Here is a 23,585-nt window from a genome sequence, read left to right as displayed (position 1 = left end):
ATCCTTAGAGGAGATGATATCACCAGCAAAACAAACTTGTCAGAGATTTTGTTTTTAGCTAGATGAGATTTTAAGCAGATGAATATGGTGCTCTGTTACTATCATACTATGTGGTTTTGGTGGCTGTGTCAGGGTGACAAATGTAAAGCTTGGTCCCTTCCTCTTGGGGCTCACAACGTAGTAGGGGGAGATGGGAGCAGGGAATGGGATGAGGCTGTGGAGTCAGATAAGGGCCTAATAGAGGAGATTATCCTATTTCCTATGAGTAAGCTTTGAAAGATGAATAGGTCTTTGCTGTGGGGAAGTGGGATAAAAGAAAGGGATCCCGGGTAGAGACAGCAGTGCCCTCTCTATTATAACACAGCATGCCCTATTTAGGGAGCTGCACAGAATGATGGATGGTGCACTGGCTACAAGGGATAGTGTAAAAAGAAAAGGGCTAATAAGTAAGGAAGATACAGTTTCTGAAAGATCCCTTCAGAAAGATTTTAAGCCAATTAACAATATCCTTTTTCCTGTCTTACAACTGTAAATAAAATTTCTATGTCACAAAAGTATTAGTATGTGAGGGAATTACAGTGTTAGGTGGCTTATAATTTTTTTATTAACCAAAATGCCACACTTATTATTAATCCTTTCTAACACCAAGAGAGCTACTCTAAGGCATTCAGTTTTCATACTCAAAAGTACTGAATTTACTTTCAAACTATTAAGACAATAGAACATTGTTTGAAATTCTCATATTAATAAATTCATAGTAATCATTCCATTGTCTCATACCTGCACGTTGTAGCAAACAAAGCTCGTTGATACTTATGTATTTCTTAAACACGTCCATACAAACCTATAAAAGTCAAGAAAAATGTAAAATTACCTTTTTGTATTTCATAAAATCTACACAAATTTCAGTCCTATCTTTTTGCTTATTCCAATTTTTTTAAGTTAATTGAAAGCAATGGAATAAAGAAGCTGATGTTAGGTTAACTAAGATTTGAAATGTACATTGAATTCATTACAAAAATCTTATTCAGAGAATCTCTGTCAAAGAAATAGTCTAGGAAACAGAGTCAAGATTAGCAATCAACTGAGGAAGGGAGGACATCTTTTACTGGTATAAGGAGAAACACATGGACCAATGGATTAGAACAGAGATCCTATAAATAGACCCACTCATACACAATCAGCTGATTTATGACATGGTGATACTGCAGTGCAGTGGGGGAAAGGATGGTTTTGGGTCACCTGGAGATACACATGGGAAAAAACATGTATCTAGACGGTCTCACATCATAAACAAAAATTAATTCTAGATGGCTTAGAGTTCTAAATGTAAATATCAGACAAGACAAGAAAACTTTTAAAAGGAAAAACATAAAAGAACATCTTCATGATCTTGGCAAAGCTTTCTTGAACAGCATGTAGAAAGTCAACACCATAAAAGGGAAAAAATGGATAAGATTGGACTATATAAAGATAAATAATTTTGTTTACCAAAGACACTTTTAAAAGGGTGAAAAGTTTGACCCACCTCCTAGAGAAATGGAAATAAAAACAAAAATTAACAAATGGGACCTAATGAAACTTAAAAGCTTTTGCACAGCAAAGGAAACCATAAACAAGACAAAAAGACAACCCTCAGAATGGGAGAAAATATTTGCAAATGAAGCAACTGACAAAGGATTAATCTCCAAAATATACAAGCAGCTCATGCAGCTCAATATCAAAAAAACAAACAACCCAATCCAAAAATGGGCAGAAGACCTAAATAGACATTTCTCCAAAGAAGACATACAGATGGCCAAGAAGCATATGAAAAGCTGCTCAACATCACTAATTATAAGAGAAATGCAAATCAAAACTACAATGAGGTATCACCTCACACCAGTTAGAATGGGCATCATCAGAAAATCTACAAACAAATGCTGGAGAGGGTGTGGAGAAAAGGGAACCCTCTTGCACTGTTGGTGGAATGTAAATTGATACAGCCACTATGGAGAACAGTATGGAGGTTCCTTAAAAAACTAAAAATAGAACTACCATATGACCCAGCAATCCCACTGCTGGGCATATACCCTGAGAAAACCATAATTCAAAAAGAGTCATGTACCACAATGTTCACTGCAGCTCTATTTACAATAGCCAGGTCATGGAAGCAACCTAAGTGTCCATTGACAGATGAATGGATAAAGAAGATGTGGCACATATATAATGGAATATTACTCAGCCATAAAAAAGAAACGAAATTGAGTTATTTGTAGTGAGGTGGATGGACCTATAGTCTGTCATACAGAGTGAAGTAAGTCAGAAAGAGAAAAACAAATACCACATGCTAATACATATATACGGAATCTAAAAAAAAGCAAGAAAAAATGGTTCTGAAGAACCTAGGGGCAGGACAGGAATAAAGACTCAGACATAGAGAATGGACTTGAGGACACAGGGAGGGGGAAGGGTAAGCTGAGACGAAGTGAGAGAGTGGCAATGACATATATACACTACCAAATGTAAAACAGATAGCTAGTGGGAAGCAGCTGCATAGCACAGGGAGATCAGCTCATGCTTTGTGACCACCTGGAGGGGAGGGATAGGGAGAGTGGGAGGGAGATGCAAGAGGGAGGGTACATGGGGATATATATGTACGTATAGCTGATTCACTGTGTTATACAGCAGCAACTAACACAACAATGTAAAGCAATTATACTCCAATAAAGATGTTAAAATAAAATAAAATGAGAGATTTAACTATGCAAAAATAAATAAATAAAATAAAATAAAATAAAATAAAAGGGTGAAAAGGCCTGTTGGTGGAATGTAAATTGGTACCATTATGGAGCACAGTATGGAGGTTCCTTAAAAAACTAAATATAGAACTACCATATGATCCAGCAATCCCCCTCTTGGGCATATATCTGGAGAAAATCATAAATTGGAAAGATACATGCACCCCAACATTCACTGCAGCATTATTTACAATAGCCAAGACATGGAAGCAATCTAAATGTCCAATGACAGAGGAGTGGATAAAGAAGATGTGGTACATATATACAATGGAATATTACTCAGCCATAAAAAAGAATGAAATAATGCTATTTGCAGCAAGATGGATGCAACTAGAGATGATCATACTAAGTGAAGTAAGTCAGAAACAGAAAGACAATTATGCTTATATGTGGAATCTAAAAAAATGGTACAAATGAACTTATTTACAAAACAGAAATAGAGTCACAGATGTAGAAAACAAACTTATGGTTTACCAGGGGGAAAAGGGGAGGGGAAGGGATAAATTGGGAGATTGGGATTGCCATATACATATTACTATATATAAAATAGGTAACTAATAAGCACCTATTGTACAGCACAGGGAACTCTACTCAATACTCTGTAATGACCTATATGTGAAAAGAATCTAAAAAAGAGTGGATATATGTATATATATATAACTGATTTACTTTGCTGTACACATGAAACTAACACAACATTGGAAATCAACTATACTCCAAAAAAAAATTAAAAAAATAAAAGGGTGAAAAGGCAACTTGTAAAGTAGTAAAAGTTATTTGCAATACGTATATCCAACAAAGCATTTGTATCCAGAATATATACAGAATTCTTAAGATGGACAAGAAAAAGATAATCCTCTAGAATATAGGCAAAATATTTAAATATTTACAGAAAGGGGATATTCAAATACCCAACAGACATTGTGAAAGATGCTCAACTTCATCAATCACCAGGGAGGTTATCACTCCCCACCCACTAGAATGGCTTAAATTAAAAGGCTGATAACACCAAGAGCTGGTGAGGATGTAAAGCAACCAGAACTCTCAAACATTGCTGGTTAGAGTGTAATTTGGTAAACCACTTTGGAAATCTGTCTGGCAGTATCTACTAAAGTTGAATATATGTAGATCCTTTGACCCAATAATTCCAGTTTTAAGTATAACCCATCAGAATATGTTCATATGTTCACCAAAAGACATGCAGAACACTACTGTATTTACCAAATTTAGAAACCACCCATCAAAAGCAGTATTGATCAACAAAAAACATTTTGATATACTCATACAATGGAATATTTAATATTATACAGCAATGAGAAAGAAACATCTACAATTAAGTAAAAAAGTACAGATGAATCTCAAAAATGTTGAGCAAAAGCAGCTAGAAACAAAAGAATACAAATTGTATGATTCTATTTATGTAAAGCACAAAATCAGGCAAAGCTCATATATTAGGAGTTGATGAAAATCTGAATTAAAACATATGACTGAGATGGTTATTAAAACAATCTCTACTTCAAAGACTTAACATATTTTACCTTTTCATTCCCTTGCTCAGGCACGTGAGCAAACTTGCACTGTGATCGCTCACAGCCACGTAATGTATTAAAATGAAATTTGCAATATCTATGGGGTATCATCAACCCTAGGGGCTTCTGGAACACCTAGAAAATTAGACAAATTCCCTTTCTGTGTTAATTGTAAAACACTTACTGCAATCAAGTGAGAAAGTATTTGAAACAACCAGAAGTATTATACATCCAAAAAAGTATCACAATAAATTGTTTGCTGACTTGATAAAACGTAACGCCAAACAGTTTATATTTTTAAAAATTATGAAAAAAATCAATTTAAAGTTGTCTGAATTTTTGCAATTTCCTTTAGTGTAAAACTTTTATATTTCATCAAAGTTACTATCATTTTACTTTACGTGGTTTTAAAAGTTTATACTTTCCCTCCTCCTTCTCATGTGCCTGCCCTTTTAACTTGTATAAAAAGTTAATTCTGTAATAATATGCGTATTTCAGATGCATTTATCAGAACCAAAAATTTCCTTAGCTTTTCTGATTAACGGAAAAAGGCAATGAGTGAAAGGTTTTTACAACAGGCTTTTCCTATCAATTGCTTTATATGACTAGCTTTCTCCTTCATCACAGGGAACTATTCATCCTGTATTTTCTGTTTTGGATATCCCATCTCCCACCCTTTTGCCTTAAACCTGTTATACTGTTTGTGAATATCCTCTGAATCGCTACCCATTTTCTGTCCCTTACCACCAACCCCCATTTAAAATCCATAAAATATCCAGAACTGCTTAAATGATGATAGGGAAATTAATCAGAAAGCCCCAAAGTACAAGCTTATAAGATTATTATTTTTTTAAATGGGGCACTTACCCCTACATTTTTTTCCCTCTTAAATATTTCACAAATTTCAGGATCATGCGGTTTTAGAAGAGAATGTTTTTCTGGAAATCTGAAATCTAGAAATGATTAAGAATGACATTACATTCCAATATGTTACAACTTATTCCTTTCATAACAATCAAACAGATGATTACTACTATCTGCTTTAATATTTCACTTTGGACTTCTTGTGCTCCGTTCAAGGTCTGCTGCTGTGGTATGTTCCTGTGAAATATATAGTAATTTACATCTTAGGTGTTCCTTAAGAATGTCTAGATCTGAACTTAACATTTTAAATTCATTATAAGCTAAAGATGCTTTCTTAAAAGCCTTACACAGCAGAATTGAGTATATATTCAAATGATTGTAAGTTAAACAGACAAATATTACACACAATAAACCTTTCTTAGGGAAGAAAACTACTGACAAACCCAGGTGCTATGGACCGACTGTGTCTCCCCCCAATTCATATATTGAAGCCTTAACCCCCAAAGTGACTGTATTTGGAGTTAGGGCCTTTTGCAGAAGTAATTAAGGCTAAACGGGGTTGTAAAAATGAGGCCCTGATCTGATAGAATCAATGTCTTTATAACAGACACCAGAAAGCTCTCTCTCTCTCTCTCTCTCTCCCTCCCCCCCCCCACCCGCATGCACATGCACCAAGGAAAGGCCATGTGAGGACTTAGTGAAAAGGCTGCTGTCTGTAAGCCAGGAAGACAGCCAGAAACTGAACTCTACCAGAAACTTGATCTTGGACTTCTAGCTTCCAGAACTGTGTGCAATACATATCTGTTGTTTAAGCCACCCAGTCTGTGGCATTTTGTTATGGCAGCCCGAGCTGACTATTGTACCAGGGATCATTATCCCTTAATGTTAGTCTTTTAAAATGAGAATTAGGACATTTAAAAATTATTTTTTCTAAAGATAACACAAAAATGTTTTTATCTTAAGTAATTTCATTTTTCATTTTGGCAGCATCCAGATATAATTTGGGACAAGCTGATGTTTTTGTTGCATAGCTTTGCAGTACTTTTCATTATGAAACCTGTAAAGCTTTTTAAGATAAAACATGTGATCATCATGGGCTTGCTGCTATAGTACACAACACCAGGCAGCATGAAGTCAGTAATAGGAGGTCCAGAAGAGTTAGGTGTGAGCTACATACACAAGAGGATTTTGTTGTTTCTAAATTAATTCTTCAATCTAGTTTATTTTTTCACAGCATTATGAATTATCAAAAAAAGACACAAATTCTAAACTATATTCTAAATTTCTAAAACACTCACTTAAAATATGAATATTTTAGGTATAGACTATACTTTACCTATACTACCACTATCGCATAAATATGGATATCTCAGAAGTTGTCCCATCAAAAGTACTAACTAAATGTACACAAACCTTCTAATCTTAGCATATCCTATACTTGTTTCAATTTTCTTCTTTTCTTTTTTTGGGGGGCCCTGCCACACAGCTTGTGGGATCTTAGTTCACTGACCAGGGATTGAACTCATGCCCCCTGCAGTGGATGTGCAGAGTCCTAACCACTGGACTGCCACCAGGGAATTCCCTCAATTTTTTTCTTAACTTTTTTGTTTTGGGTGGAAAAATCTCCTGTATCATTTCTATATTATCAAAAGCCAACAGAATTTTACTTAGAAAATTGTACCATTCATCCAGGGCTTCAGTAATGTGTCTTCCTGATGATCACTTAGATTCAAAGGTGGCACTGGCACTGATAAGCACAGAGGTTTGGGGCCCAGCGCTGCCAACTGACATTCACCAACCACATTCTCTGTATTTTTAGAATCGTTGCTGTGTGAGCAGAAAAACCAAAATCAGAATTTAAATTTATTCTAAAAACATAAAGTAATGAGAATCAAATAAGTAGAAACACATCCTAATGACAGTATTGATGTAGTCTACATACTATGCTGTGTACTACCATCATATAATATGATTCTTCAGTATTTTCAATAGGTTGTTCCTGCCTTCTTAACTAGAAGAATAATACTTGTTAAATGGCTAGGGTATGGGTAGAAGTGGGGTGGTGGGGTTAAAACTAGAGCAAAGTATTTCTTATCATGTCAGACAAAAGGTTTGAGGAGGAACTGGACTAGCATCCAAATGCAGAAAAGATCATGCAATGATTCTATTAATAGTGCAATAAAATAAATGAATTGTAAGTTATTCTTCAGGACATGTATATATAATAAATTTATACATGTACTTGAGACCTTCCTTTGGGAAGAAGGTATAAGAAATGTATTGTTCTAGGCTACTGATTTAAACAGCTTTGACTGTGTTCTAATACGTGAGATCCTATATAGCCAATTAAAAAAAAACCTTAATTTGGAGGTCACTTACCTAGAAAAATAAATAACTTAAGCAAGGGGGAGGGTGGAAAGTACCTCAGAGCTATCAGATATAAATGAATTTACTTTTTTGGAGAAAGACTTATACCCTCATTCAGATACTACAGTATTTTACCTTAAACACATTCTAATAAAGCTTTTTCAGCTGGGGTCCCCTTGGCCAGCGGAGAGTAAAAATAGTAAGAAAAGGGGCCAATGCTTATAACAGTTGAAACCTAGTAGCACTGATGGGAGTTCAATAATTTCACACAAAATAAAAATATTTGCTTCTCTCCCCAACTTGGGATATCATTGATATGTGCAATTATCATACCCCCCCAAATAAAACAAAATAAAAGCAGTAACATAACACAAACAAATATGAATTATAGAATTTTATAGATGGAAAAGATTATCTAGAAAAATTCTTTTATTTTGATTGGGTAATGAAATCCAGGGTAATGTGGTGACTTACCCAATGTCACATTCCTGGTCATTACGGCAGAGCCAAGGTGATGACAAAACTCTGCAGGTTGCAACTACTTAGCTTGTAAGCAAAATGTTTTTAATAGGAAAAAAAAAGTTAACCTTGTCACATTTTAAGATCTTCAAGTGGGCATGAACCATACAGGCTTCTATGCCAATCTAATTCTTACCTAGGCTTTTCTTTAACGTAATGGTTCTCAAACTTGAACATGTAGCAGGATTCGTTGGTGACCTTGTTGAAACACAGATTGATGGGCCCCATTCCCAGAGTTTCTGATTCAGTAGGTTAGGGGTGGGAACAAGTAATTTACATTTCTGACAAGTTCCCACATGATGCAGCTGCTCCAAGGACCACACTTTGAAAAACACTGTCTTAACATTAAAGAACTTGAACATATTTGTCACCTGATCTGACTGTGCCTTGCCTCAACAGCAAAACAGGTGTGTGGGGGGGATCAAATGACCTCCAAGTTGTCCTCTAAATCTAAATTTGGTATCTGTATATGTTCCAGTGAGTGTACTGTAGCTCTCAGTACTAATCGCTGCAGACATAGAAGATACCTGCAAATTGCAATGTTCATCTGATTTCAGCTAGTCTTACCTTCATAGAAGTCACATACACATCTTTTTTTCTTTTATTTTATCACTATTCCTCATTCCTCCCTCAAAAAATATTTTAATGGCTCCAAACACTTAGTGATAGCTTTAAGGTAACTTACAATATCCCTGACATGTGTATACACCTGACACATTAATTAAATAATACCCATGTATTGTTTACGGCATAGTAGCCCAAGTATATACAGGAGAGAATGAAAAATATGCTCAAGATACAAATTACAAGAATGACTATTTTAACATTATGTAATTAAAAGTTATGTTACAGACCTTTTGCAAACTTCATAAATATCTTCTTTTTCTTCTTGAATAGTCACCTTGTCCAAAAATCTACACTGTGAAGAGATTATAGTTAAATAGTATAAGTCTCTGCATTCCATATTAGGCTATGAGGCTTACCAGATCAGAATGTACTAGATGTTAATTAAACGACTAGCTTATGGTCAAGCAGGAAAATAATTCTACTCTACATTATTTAAATTATGAACACTGATTTTAAAATTTCTGCTGTTGAGAAAAACTAATATAAATCGATACATTTTCCCAGTTTTTGATGTCACCTTTAATTATACAAGCCACCCTTTCAAATTATTTTGGACAATTAAAGTTATATTTCTTTTTATTCAGAAAAAAACAGCTTTGAGTGATTTTTATTTTTAGGTGGTATTTACCAACATAAATGTATTTTTCATTAGAAATATTTATATGTATTTAAAACATTGCTACACTTAAAGCACTTTACAATTAGTAATTAGTGTTTTGGGAATTGTGATTCTCTAATTATAAGAAAATTATACATATTAGACCTTTGAAAAAACAGACACCAAGAAAATAAACACCCCAAATCACCCATCATTTGGGCAGCCAGAGATAACCACTTAATATCCTACTTTGTATCTTTCTAGTCTTTTTGAAGTACACAATCATATTTTACAATAATGGTACACACTATATATACTATTGTAACTATAAAAATCAACTGAGTAACGTGAAACACTAGCAAATAGAAAGATATACCATGTTCCTAGATGAGAATGTTAAAGGTAAAAAATGTTAATTGCCTGCAAATTGATTTATACATTAAAAAAATTACTTTACAATGTGTGTTTAAAGCTCTTAGAAGAATATAAGAATAGGCAAAAATATTTTAGATTTATAATACATGTTAGTATCTTTTAAAGCAAGCCTTTCTGTTTTTATTTTTCAAGTAATTGACAGTATGGAATTGGTACAGGACCTGAGCAATTAATGAAATAAAAGACAAGTAAAAGAATCATTCTATACATAAAAATTGAAACTATTAAAGATGGCATTTGAAATTTGTGAGGAAATGATTCAATAAATAGTAACAGAACAACAGGCTAGCTGACTGGATGGAAAAAAGCTTGGTACCAATTCACCATATGCCAAAATACTTTAGGTTCATTAAAGCTTTAAATATAAAAAATACTGAAAGTATCAAAAATAAAATAAACGTGAGTAGTTATATAATTTGGAGGCTGGAGAAAGCCTAAGCTGACACCAAAGGCAGAAACCATGAATTACGGTATCGGTAGGTTTGAATACAAACATTTAAAATATTTTCATATGCTAAGATGACAAAAGTCATCTGTCAAAATAAGAACAGAAAGGTTACATCGTTTCTACTTTTTTTCTTCCAAGATAAAATTTAAATTTATATTGATAAAAAATCTAAACATAATAAATAACACCAAAAAAGCACTAGAAAAAGATACAGGTGAACATTTTTAATCCAGAAATGGGGAAGGGTTTCTCTAAATACAACTCGTAACTCAAATATCATGAAATAAAACATACATTTGAGGGGCTTCCCTGGTGGCACAGTGGTTGAGAATCTGCCTGATAATGCAGGGGACACGGGTTCGAGCCCTGGTCTGGGAAGATCCCACATGCTGCGGAGCAGCTAGGACCGTGAGCCACAGCTACTGAGCCTGCGCGTCTGGAGCCTGTGCTCCGCAACAGGAGAGGCCGCAACAGTGAGAGGCCTGGGCACCGTGATGAAGAGTGGCCCCCGCTCGCTGCAACTAGAGAAAGCCCTCACACAGAAACGAAGACGCAACACAGCCAAAAATAAATAAATAAATAAATAAATTAATTAAAACAACAACAACAAAACAAAAAAAACACATACGTTTGACTAAATAAAAATAAAAAGCTCCTTCAAGGTAAAAAGCTCCTAAACCAAATCAAACACAAATGAAAAAACAGGAAAAAGTATGGCAACATATGACAAAGAACAAATATGCTTAATATATGAAAAGTTCCTGCAAATAAAAAAAGATCAAAATCCCAAAAGAAAAATGGGCAAAGGATGTAAAAAAGAAGTTCACAGAAGAAAATGTAAATGGCTTTTACACATACTAAAAGATGCTTAACTAGACGCATAAGAGAAAAGCAAATGAAAAGTCATTTGTAAAAATGTACAGATGGACAAAAATAAAAAAATTTTAATACTGAGTTGGTGAGTGTGTGGGGGAGAAAACTGTCATTCCCATACAATGTTGATGGAAGCATAAATCAAAGCAATCTCTATGTAGGGCAATCTGAAAATTCTACTTCTAAGAATTAATCCAAAAATGCTTGCACATATGCAAAATGCCTTATGCTCAAGGATGCATAATGCAACAATGTTAAAATAGCAAAAAATGGGAACAAACCAAGTGTCCATCAACAGTGTAACTTGTTGAATAGAGTATACCCATATAGTGGATAATTATATAATTGTAAAAACAAAGTATCATTACATATATGGAAAGGAAACAATCTCCATTATACATTAAGTTAAAAAAAGACAAAGAATGATAAGCTGTCATTTGTATAAAATTAAAAAGAATACACAATAGGTCCAGTTTGAGAAATGGCAAATAAGTATCTCTTATTGTGCTAATCCTTCTTCAGGTAACAATTATAACTCTCAGATGAGCTATAAAAAAAAACTCTGCCTGAAAACACGAGAGATATGAAAAGTAGGCAGAATCTGGAGGGAAAGAGGGAATGACACTGGGTAACAGTCCTGTTTTTATGGATTTATTCTTTTTTTTTTTTTTTTTGCGGTACGCGGGCATCTCACTGTTGTGGCCTCTCCCATTGCGGAGCACAGGCTCTGGACGCGCAGGCTCAGTGGCCATGGCTCATGGGCCCAGCTGCTCCGCGGCATGTGGGATCTTCCCGGTCCGGGGCACGAACCCGTGTCCCCTGCACTGGCAGGTGGACTCTCAACCACTGCGCCACCAGGGAAGCCCTGGATTTATTCTTAAAGAGACGCCTTAATTGGCTGGAACCCCTGGCGAAGGCTAAACATCTGCAATACTGACACAAAGAACCAGAAGACAGAGTACAGGGCAAAGTCAGAAACTGGGAAGTGAGGCTGGGAATCCTGGAAACGGGAGAGCCTAAGAAAGAAAGCCCCCAAATCTGCTTTAAACTTGGTCCAAATCTCTAGCTGACCCTTGAACTACACCTTTGTAAGGTAGACTCCAAACAACCCAGATGACACTAAATGAACTGAATAAACATTTCAACTGCCTACTACTGCAGGGGAGTAACCTGGAGGCCAAGTCCACCCAAGTTAAAACCTAAGCATGCAATTGCCAGACAGCCCAGCAACTGCAAACCTGGGCATTTATTTCAAAATACCAAAGTTAAGAGATGGAAAACATATTAATGGTTACTAAGGTTACAGAAGTTAGGGGTAGGGAGGGATGTGTGACAAAGGGGTAGCATAAGGAATATCTTTGTAGTGATGGCATAATTATCTTGATTGCAGTGGTGGCTACAAAAATCTGAACACTTGATAATATACACAGAACTACATACACTCACTATACTAATACCAAATTTCTGCTTCTGATATTGTGCTTTAAGATGTAATCATGGGGCTTCCCTGGTGGCGCAGTGGTTGAGAGTCCGCCTGCCGATGCAGGGCACACGGGTTCGTGCCCCAGACCGGGAAGATCCCACATGCCGCGGAGCGGCTGGGTCCGTGAGCCATGGCCGCTGAGCCTGTGCGTCTGGAGCCTGTGCTCCGCAATGGGAGAGGCCACAACAGTGAGAAGCCCGCGTACCGCAAAAAAAAAAAAAAAAAAAAAAAGATGTAATCACGGAGGAAAACTACTTTTGCAACTTTCTGTGAATTTACAATTGTTTCAAAATAAAAATTAAAAAGTACACTAGCATTTCAACTATCTGGGGCTCAAAACTAGAATCATTAAGCAACTACTACCATGGTAAATCTAAAAATTGTTATATATGGATTCTGGGTATAACTGATATACAAGAGAAAGAAAAAACAAGATCTGTGGAAAAGACAGAAATATATATATATATGTAAAAGATCAGTAAGGAAGCGTTTCTAAAAATTCACAGAAAACCATACATAAAAGCAGAAAAGTGGTATGCTAGACATATGTCCTATAAATTAACCTATTTACCCTCTAAAGTTCCTAAAATATAAGGTGAGAGATGGATAAAGTTTGTTGATTCCCAAATTTTGGGGCCAGATATTTTAATGACAAATATTATTGACAGGGTCATGTATCAATATTTTCTAAAGAGTTGCTACTTTGAAGCTTACCACGTATCAGAAAGATAAAAGTATCATTCCCCTTCCCTTAAACAAATCCAAAAAGTAGTACCACACTAGGAAGCAGATAAATGATTTTGGGAATTCTTTTTAAAAGAGCTAATATTGAAAATAGTCTACATCTTTAAATATTCAGTGTTAAGAACTCAGTGAATTCTGTCAAACATCTCTTAAAATCTATCCTTGCAGAATTGAAAGCAAAAAGTCTTCTCTTCTGGTTTAAGTAGAATAGAGTACAAACTGTTTATTTTTTAATGCTTTAGAGCAAAGGTTGGCAAGCTATAGCCTGCAGGCTGCCTGTTTTTGTAAATAAAGTTTTATTTGAACACAGCAATTGACATTTGTTTACATATTGTCTATGGCTTCTTTCTCCTTACAATAACAGAGCTGAGTAGCTAGGACAGCAACCATATGGCCCACAAAGCCAGACAAGTATTTTTACTATCTAGTCTTAAAGAAAAGGTTTGCTGACCCCTGCTATAGAAATCAAGGGATTCTACTGTGTGACCCTAGACAAGATACTAAGTCTCAGTTTTTTCATCTGCAAAGGGAAATAGCAGTACACACTTCATGTGCAGTAAAGGATTAACTCAGTAAATCTGGGTTGTCCATATGCCATATGTTAAAGGCCTGGCCTGTGACCTGCTCCTAGAAGGTAACTTCTAAGCCCTTGGAACATGCTGCCTGACTGTGTGTCTTTGTTTACCTGGGTGTCTGGGATCACAACAGATAATGTAAGCTAACAGTGTAATTTATGGAAGAGGCCTTGGGCCACTCCAGAAAGTCTTTGTGATTTATGACGGGGTCCTTGAGCCATGTGGTATTAGCTTGACCTCTGGAGGGACTAGATGGAGACTGAGTGACTAAGGTCAGCTACGCACGTGGTCAACCATGCTTATGTGACTGACCCCAACAAAAACCCTGACCAAGCTTCAGGCAAGTCCCTGGCTGGCAATATTCTGTTTTTGTCATACATCACTCCTGGGAGAAGCAAGCAGTGTCCACGTGACTCTATTGGGAGAGAAAAACTGGAAGCTTGTACTCAGTTTCTCCTGTGCTCTGCCCTACGTGACTCTTTCTTTTGCTGACTTTAATCTGTATTCTTTCACTGAAATAAACTGTAACCTTGAGCTACAGTAACAGCTTTGCTGACCTCTGTGAGTTCTTCTAGCAAATCATTGAACCTGAGAGTGGTTTTGGGAACTCCTGAACAGCACCTCCTTATATCATAGGGATAAGATATAACCAGTGCTAAGTCTCTAGCACTGACTGGCTGGCATTTAATAAAGGTTCAATACACAGTGGCTGTTATCATCAAACCATTAAGCAAGTACTTTGTGATATTTTTATTCATGCTACAGGACACTTCTAACACTTAAAGACTATTTATTTTTTTGATGTGGATCATTTTTTAAAGTCTTTATTGAATTTGTTACAATATTGCTTCTGTTTTATGTTTTGATTTTTTGGCCCCGAGGCATGTGGGATCTTAGCTCCCCAACCAGGGATCGAACCTGCACCCCCTGCATTGGAAGGTGAAGTCTTAACCACTGGACCTCCAGGGAAGTCCCTAAAGACTATTTTCAAATGAGGTTCACATTCAATATTCATTCAACAACCATTTGGGATTTCCCTGGCAGTCCAGTGGTTGATTCTGCACTTCCATTGAAGGGCACACAGGTCTGATCCCTGGTCGGGGAACTAATATCCTGCATGCCATGCGGGGCGGCCAAAAAAAACCCAATCATTCGTGTTATTACTCTGTATCAGCCACTGCTCTAGGTGCTAAAGATTCATTTGTGAGCAAAATGGACAAAAATCTTTGCCTTCATGGAGTTTCATTCTAGCAGGAAGAGATGGAGGTAAACATAAATAAGTAAATGTAAAGTATATTATATCATGATAAGTACAAGAAAGGGGGATATGAAATGTTGACAGAATGGAGAACACTGGAATTTTAGGTTGGATGGCTAGGGGAGGTCTCTCTGAAAACATGAAATTTGAGTAAAGATGTGAAGGAAATAAGAAAGTAAACTATACTTTTTTTTTTTTTTTTTTTAGGAGATAAAATGGCAAGGGCAAAGGCTGTGAAGTGGGAGAAAGCCTGGTTTGTTCCAAGAACAGCGAGGAGGCTAATGTGGTCAGAGTAAAATGGATAAGGAGAGTAGTCAAAGAGATCAGAGAGGTAACAACGTAGGGGAGGGGTAGGGGGAACAGATAAAGGGCCATGTAGGTCACAGTAAGGAATCTGAATATTAAAAGCCACTGGAGAGTTTGAAGCAGAAGAATAACATGATCGAATTTATGCTATGTTGAGGATAAACTACAAGAGGACAATATCAGAAGCTGGAGAAATGTTAGGAGACCACTGCAGTAATTCAGGCAGGAGATGATATTAGGCGGGGCCTGGGCCTGTGTGGTATGTGTGGGAGTGATGAAAAGTGAATAATTTCCAGACATCATCTGAAGCTAAGGCCAGCAGGATTTCCTTACAGTCTGGATATGGAGTGAGAGAAAAAGAAAGTAAGGAAATCCAAGGTTTTTGAGCCTAAATAACTTATAAAGGATACAGTTGCCTTTAATAGAAAAGGGGAAAATTATAGAAATGGCTGGTTTGAGGTAGGGTAGGGGACATCTAACAGGTCAGTTTTGAACACGTTAAGTTTGAGAAGTGTAATTGGACATCCAAGTGGAAAAATCAAGTAGGCAACTAGATAGAAAGGTCTGAGGCTCAGAGACAAAGTTCAAGCTGGAGATATCAATTTGAGAGTCTTAGCACACAGATGGCATTCAATGCAATGAGGTTGGATGAGACCATCTAAGGAGCAAATCTAGATAGGAAAAAAGAACAGACTCCTGGTCTAGGCACTGGGTCGCTCCAACATGTAGAGGTCAGGGAGATCAGAAGAGACCAGCGAAACCAACTGGGAAGTTGCAGACAGACAGGACACTAGGCATGCATGTTTAACCTGAAAGTCATGTGAAAAAAATGTTTCAAGGAAAGCATGATCAACTGTTAAATACTGGTGATAGGTTAAGTAAGATTAAGACTGAACTATGTCTATTAGATTCAGCAATGAGCAGGTCACTGGAGAGTTTAAGACAGGTAGTTTTTTTTTTTTTTTTCTTCTTTTTGCGGTATGCGGGCCTCTCACTCTTGTGGCCTCCCCCGCTGCGGAGCACAGGCTCCGGACGCGCAGGCCCAGCGGCCATGGCTCACGGGCCCAGCCGCTCCGCGGCATATGGGATCCTCCCAGACCGGGGCACGAACCCGCATCCCCTGCATCGGCAGGCGGACTCTCAACCACTGCGCCACCAGGGAGGCCCAAGACAGGTAGTTTTGGTGGAGGTGAAGGTGAGTATCTTTGGAACTGGAGGAGAGAAACTGGGGATAGAGGGTCTAGACAAGTCTTTGGAGAAATAGGACGACAGGTGAAAAGGAAAATGGGACCATGAAAGTGTATTTTTGGTTTTGTTTGAAGATGGGAGACAAGCATGCTTATGTTGAAGAGAATGATCCAGTAATGAAAGGAGAATTACTGGAGTAGTATTTTAAGAGAGGGAAGAGATGGATTCTAGCACACAGGTGAAGGGAATAGCCTTGGCCTGTTCATCCAGTGTAATAGAAGTGAAGCCGGAGTTTTGGGAACAGGTGCAGGTAGGTGGCCTAATGTATTGGTAGGAACTTAGGAAGTTCTTTTCCAATTATTTCAATTTTCTTGGTAAAGTAGGAAACAAGGTTGTTAGCTATGAGGACAAATGAGGAGGAATAAGGAGAAAGAAACATGAAATAGTTGTCTAGGAGTCAATTAAATTATTCAAAAGGTTAAGACAATCATACACATTATCTGGCAGATAACTGATACCCCAAATTTTCTCCATATCATACACCAGTGGTATGTTCCAACATCAAGTTAGGTTTAGTTCCGATTCCTATGCCTTCTACATCTGTGGTCGAATAACTGATGCTTGCATTCATAGCACTCAGGCACTATGATATTCTAAAATTTCAAAGAAGTTCAAATGATATTCAGTACTGTGTACTTAGTGAGGCAGGAAGATATGTAACAATTTAGAAAGATTTACATAGGTTTGAGAAGAACTTTGGGATTCTAAAAAGCTAAATATATAATTAAACAGCACACCCCATTTTCCCAGACAAGTGAAACTCTATTAATACTGTGCTTATGGCAAGCATCAAGCAGTATGTCCCATGGCCAGAATGACGTGACTCTTTTACTCAACAAAAAGGCCATTCCCTTGTCACCTGACAGCATGGCTAAGATGGACTTCTGTATTTACCACTATCTGGACCAAGAAATAAGAAAATGCAAAAGATTCTCTAGTACCTTTTCATCCAAGTCTGAACTTTTTGTGTGTTCACTGACGTCTCCCAGTTTTTCATTTGAAGAAGTCTCATTAGTAACTTCACCTAAGGAAATGTTTGCACCTTTGGAATCATGTTTTATCTCACTTGCTGAAAAGAAATAATATTCAACTGTAGAAACTTTAAATGACAAAATAACCAAGTCATTTAAAGATTGTTCTAAAAATGAGTTAGAATTCAGAGACTCTTTTAAAGTCCAATGTGACAAATATGAAGCAGCATTTTCAGCAAATTATACATTTATTCCTCCCTCTCTATCAAAATAACTCCATTACATGGTATAAAAAGAATTGGCAGTAAGACAAAATTGAGACATAAAGATAAATTTAAGAATCTTTCTTGATCATGTCCAGCTATTTTTCAATATATTTTTAAAACTTGAAAGTGTTTGAAATTAACTTTCAAATTATTTCCTGTAAAGATTCAGTTATTTAAACTTAGGATTAGCTATTATTAAAAAATATTAAAAAGGACTCAGATTTAAAATGTGGTAAAGCTTAAATATATATTTCAATTTCAAAAATGAGACTACAAAAATTGCTAAGGTCAATTATCTTTTGTAGATAAAGCCTAACAAAGTTATTTATTAAATAATCAACTGGAAAATATCTCAAAATCTGATCTGCCAACCAGGCAAAACTGAGGAAAACTGACAAACTGTAAAACGTGGTTGACAGACTCCAAAATGAAAAGTTTCCTATTTTAATGAATTCATTCTGACTATGCCTAAATAGAGATATAAAAATACTTCAATATTACACATTCTGAAAATGTCAAATTTTACCTGCTGACAAGGAAGCACAGACCTCTGACTTCATCAATTCAGGATCCAGTACAGGGAGTTCTCTATTATAAAGCAAACAGAGTACACATTATAACATATTCTAGCAGAACTATCCACTCCTCTAAACATTACACAATACTAGCTTTAGCAGCTGGTGAACATCAGCTCAAGTCCTCCAAGGTCAGAGTACTATTCTGGGATAGCACACCCAAGCAGATTCTGCATTTGGTTCTTTAATCACCTTTGCCACCATTGTTAGGGAGTGCTGCCACTCAAACTTTGTTACTCAGAGAGAACTGATGACATACACCAAGCATTTAAAACATTTTTAAAGTATTACACCAATGCAAGATAACGTTTACCTCCTACTCTTAAGCATGTGTATGTAGGTCTTACCGCCGATGTAAAAGGAAGAGTGTGAAAGCAGTTTGAATCTCTTTTTGTAGTCTCTGAAGACAACCTAAGGTCTAAAGGTAAAAGCTATGGAGATCAGAGTTAAACCAACCTGGGTTCAAATATTGTTCTGCCACTTACTATGTCAACCGTGGCAAAATTATTTAAATTCTTTGAGTCTAACCATATCTGTAAAATGAGAATACCACCTACCCACGAGGTTATTGAGAGGATTAAATAAGATAAAATGTCCTTAAAGCCAATGGCATAGGCTCAACAAATGAAAACTACAGCTATAGGAGCCACTCAAAAACAAATGGCCAAACACTATTCCATCTTTAAAACCTTGGACATGGGCTTCCCTGGTGGCGCAGTGGTTGAGAGCCCGCCTGCCGATGCAGGGGACACGGGTTCATGCCTCGGTCCGGGAAGATCCCACATGCCACGGAGTGGCTGGGCCCGTGAGCCATAGCCACTGGGCCTGCGCGTCCGGAGCCTGTGCTCCGCAACGGGAGAGGCCACAACAGTGAGAGGCCCGCGTACCGCAAAAAAAAAAAAAAAAAAACCTTGGACAAAAGTATATAAAAGTACACAGAATAAAATATAATAGGACTTCCCTGGGGGCGCAGTGGTTAAGACTCCGCCTGCCTGGACAAGAATAAAGATGCAGACATAGATAATGGACTTGAGGACATGGGGAGGGGGAAGGGTAAGCTGGGATGAAGTGAGAGAGTGGCATGGACATATATACACTACCGAATGTAAAATAGATAGCTAGTGGGAAGCAGCTGCATAGCACAGGGATGTCAGCTCGGTGCTTTGTGACCACCTAGAGGGGTGGGATAGGGAGGGTGGGAGGGAGACACAAGAGGGAGGAGATGTGGGGATATATGTATATGTATAGCTGATTCACTTTGTTATACAGCAGAAATTAACACAACATTGTAAAGCAATTATACTCCAATAAAGATGTTTAAGTGCATTTATGTAACTTTAAGTTTATAGACACATGTATGAAAACCAATGGCTTTTAAAATTATATGATATACTTTGTGAGAGGGATTTTCCTTCCAAGTTTCAATGTTACCTCAATTATTCAGAACCTTAATTCTGCTTTTTAAAAAAATTTTCTCTGAAAATAGTATCGTCTTTGATTTTCTGCTTTAAATTACCTTATCATTTTAAAAAACTTGTGTATATAACAAAAAAAAAAGGAATCTGCCTGCCAATGCAGGGGACACGGGTTCGAGCCCTGGTCCGGGAAGATCCCACATGCCGTGGAACAACAGAGCCCATGCGCCACAACTACTGAGCCTGCGCTCTAGAGCCTGCAAGCCACAAGTACTGAGCCCATGTGCCACAACTACTGAAGCCCGCGTGCCTAGAGCCCATGCTCCGCAACAAGAGAAGCCACTGCAATGAGAAGCCCACACAACACAATGAAGAGTAGCCCCCGCTCGCCGCAACTAGAGAAAAGCCTTCGTGCAGCAATGAAGACCCAATGCAGCCAAAAATAAATATAAAATAAATAAATTTTAAAAAAGAATGGGAAAATAAAATTACAAACAAGACACAAATATATACAAATCTCCTCCCCCAATTCATACCTCTTGACTCATATCTGTCTACTAGAATATCTCCATTTCAGTATTTCAAAGGTCTCTCCAACTCAACATGTCTAAATTTGACCTCATGACCAGCATCCCTCCCCAATCCTGCCTGTTTTCATCACGGAATTGTAATGCCCTTCTTTGAAACAAGAGAAATCAGGTATCATCCTTAACTCTTACCTCTGACCTCGCTCCCATTTGATTAATCAATCTTCACTTCCTAAACCTCTCTCAAATCCACTCCCACTTCTGGTTGAAGTCACCATGTCCTTTGGTCTAATTATGACAATAGCTCCTTGCCAATTTATTCTCCACACCAGAGCTATGATGATTTTTAAAATGTAAATCTGATCAAATTCTCTACTTGAAGTAAAGTCCTTCAGTGAATCCCTATATGCTCTTAGGATAAAGTTCAAACTCACCATGAATTCTAGTTTGTCTAGGATGATCTGTGTATGCCTCTTATCCTGGAATATTAATTATTAATACCTCCCCCCCATTTCCCTCTCAAAATTTTTGCAATTCAGAAGATCAATTCTATGGTCATCCTATTTACAAAGCCCTGCACGACTGAGCTTTCTGAATATTCTGTAGCTTCATTTCTTGCTACCTAAACACTAAGCCATGGGATGTTATTTCCGTCTCTCAGTTGTAACATGCTCTTCCCTGCAGGCCTACCTATAGACTACTCCTTCCCTCTCAATTTTCTACTCACTTTTCTTCACCTATTGCCTAGTTCTTATTCATTCTTTAGTGTTCAACTTAAATGTTACTAGGGCGAGGAAGCCTTCAACACCTTGCACTTTTCCTATCATATTTTATTGTATTTGCTTAATCATTTGCAGCCCTTGATAGACTAAAAGCTCTGTGAGAACAAGGTCCATATGCATCTAGTTGCTAACCATATACTCAGCACCTAACATCCTCCTGGCCAGACACTAGGGAGACGCAAATGAAGATGCCTCTCTCCTGTCTACAAACTCCCAGCATAGGAGGAGGTGCACATACAAACAGACATAATATGCTGAGATCTGTGCCAAGAGAACTACTGGAACAAATCCCTAGAATAATATCTCAGATGTGATTTAGAGGACAAATGAATATAAAGAAAGGAACTTTTGGATAAAGAAACACATGCAAAAGGATTCAGATAATGACATATCGTGGAAACAGTGAGCTGCCTGCTCTGATTATCTTTTATTAGCCTCTCCCCACACTTTCCTCCCCACCAACCCCATAGCTGCCAAAGAGAGAATGGATGCAGATCCACCAAAGAGCCATAAAAAGCCATGCCAATCAGTTTAGACTCTATCCTCAGGTGGTTGAGAGCCACCGGAGCACTCTAAGCAGTCACTGGCAGATCAATTTCTACTTCAAAATATTACTGTGGAGGAGGATATACTAAGAGAGTTCAGGAAGATTAACCAGGAGCTAATTGCAATAATTTAGAAGAAATATGAATAAGATAGTAGCAGAGAGAATTGAGAGAAAGGAAAAACCATGAGAGATATTCAAGGTAATAGCATGAATAGGATTAACTGACTCAATAAATAGAGAAGAATTGAGGGCTGTTTCTAATTATACTGAAAGTTACATTCACAAATAGGTACAGCCCAGACACACAGAAGGTTATTCCTTAAAAAAAAAAAAGCCAAAACCCAAAAAAGTAAATAACTATAGCAAGTGTACTGCTTTAATTTCAAAGTATTACAATAGTATTTTTAATACTGCTGGTATAGTTCATAAGAGTGAGAAACTTTTTACTATGAATAAGTAACTTACAAGGAAGGTAAAATTGCACATGCCACTCTTGTTAGAAGTAATTTAGTTTTGTTTTGAATTTGCAAGACACAAAGAGATAGGAAAAACTTAAATTCATCGAGATTAGGAAAAATAAAATTGTAACCCCCATAAATATATTACAGCTTTGCATTAGTGGAGTAGAAAGGGGGGAAAATGAAGGGTCGAAAGAGGAAAGTAGAGAAACAGACTTGGGTGAGGCTACAGAATACAGGGAAGCAAAAGAGAAGATCTGAGCAAAAAGGAGAGGAGAATAAGAGAGGCTTCTGAAGAACTACATAGATTACATCAGGTTTATCCTCTAACACAGCATTTTTCAAGGGGGTGATGTAATTTAATGGGTTCCAACCAGGATTTTTAAATAAAACAGAATAAAATACAAAATATGATACTAGACCACATGTAGTAAGGGAAATACTATTTTTATAAATCTATTGTGTTACATATTCATAGGTAGGTACCAGACTGTAATGTAAAATGTATCTTTAGTATGGGTAACTGACAAACAGGTTTGAAGACGACAGTTCTAGAATAATTATTAGCAGGAAAAGCGTGAAAACTAAGAGAATGTTATTGCCCAAGAAAAATTCAGAATGTTATTGCTCAAGAAAAATTCAGAAAAAATTCCTAAGAAAAATTCAGAATGCCCAAGAAAAATTCAGAATGTTATTGCTTCCTTTTGAGATGCTAACGAGCTGAATGCAGTCAATGTTCACTTATTTACACATTCACATATTGTTTGTGAAAAGGACTACCATAAACTTACTGGGGCAATTACTCTGTAGATAACAGTGGCCAAAAACAGAAATATTACAGTATCCAATTCACTGGGCCAGAGGTTCCCAAGCCTGATGCCAGGATGTGAGGTGCTCAGTCTCCTGATATTAGAAACGATAACTCCATCAAGTACAGTACCATTTATTTCAGCAAAACAAACAGTGGTTTATGTGGTCCAAAAGAGAAAAAAGTAAAAATCAGAATGATGCGTCTTCATACTGCAGCACCTGCTACTTTAAAGAGAAGGATGAGGGCTTCCCTGGTGGTGCAGTGGTAGAGAATCTGCCTGCTATTGCATGGGACACAGGTTCAAGCCCTGGTCCGGGAAGATCCCACATGCCGCGGAGCAACTAAGCCTGTGCATCACAACTACTGATGCCCGTGTGCCCAGAGCCCGTGCTGCGCAACAAGAGAAGCCACCGCAATGAGAAGCCCGCACACCGCAACGAAGAGTAGCCCCTGCTCCCCACAACTAGAGAAAGCCCGCGTGCAGCAACGAAGACCCAACGCACCCATAAATACATAAATGAATTAATTAATAAAAAAAATAAAGAGGAGGACGAGATGAGAGAGGAAAGGGGTCAAAAA

At 37.3% G+C, this 23,585-nt stretch overlaps 1 protein-coding gene across 1 annotated transcript in view; it reads right to left on the bottom strand.

Annotated features, from left to right (window-relative positions):
* Window positions 1–23,585, bottom strand: part of TOPAZ1 (testis and ovary specific TOPAZ 1) — a gene marked incomplete at both ends in the record, with an annotated part of 68,564 nt that overhangs the window by 35,903 nt on the left and 9,076 nt on the right. The window contains 7 exon segments of the mRNA XM_081246193.1: window positions 781–844; window positions 4,319–4,444; window positions 5,177–5,262; window positions 6,855–7,000; window positions 8,914–8,978; window positions 17,596–17,723; window positions 18,418–18,479. Of these exon segments, the coding sequence (XP_081102319.1) occupies window positions 781–844; window positions 4,319–4,444; window positions 5,177–5,262; window positions 6,855–7,000; window positions 8,914–8,978; window positions 17,596–17,723; window positions 18,418–18,479 (677 nt within the window).

This window comes from Mesoplodon bidens (genome assembly GCF_964165515.1).
Source record: "Mesoplodon bidens genome assembly, chromosome: 10".
Lineage (NCBI taxonomy): Eukaryota > Metazoa > Chordata > Mammalia > Artiodactyla > Ziphiidae > Mesoplodon > Mesoplodon bidens.
Note: the sequence above shows the minus strand (reverse complement) of the source record. Positions and strands in the feature narration are given on the sequence as shown.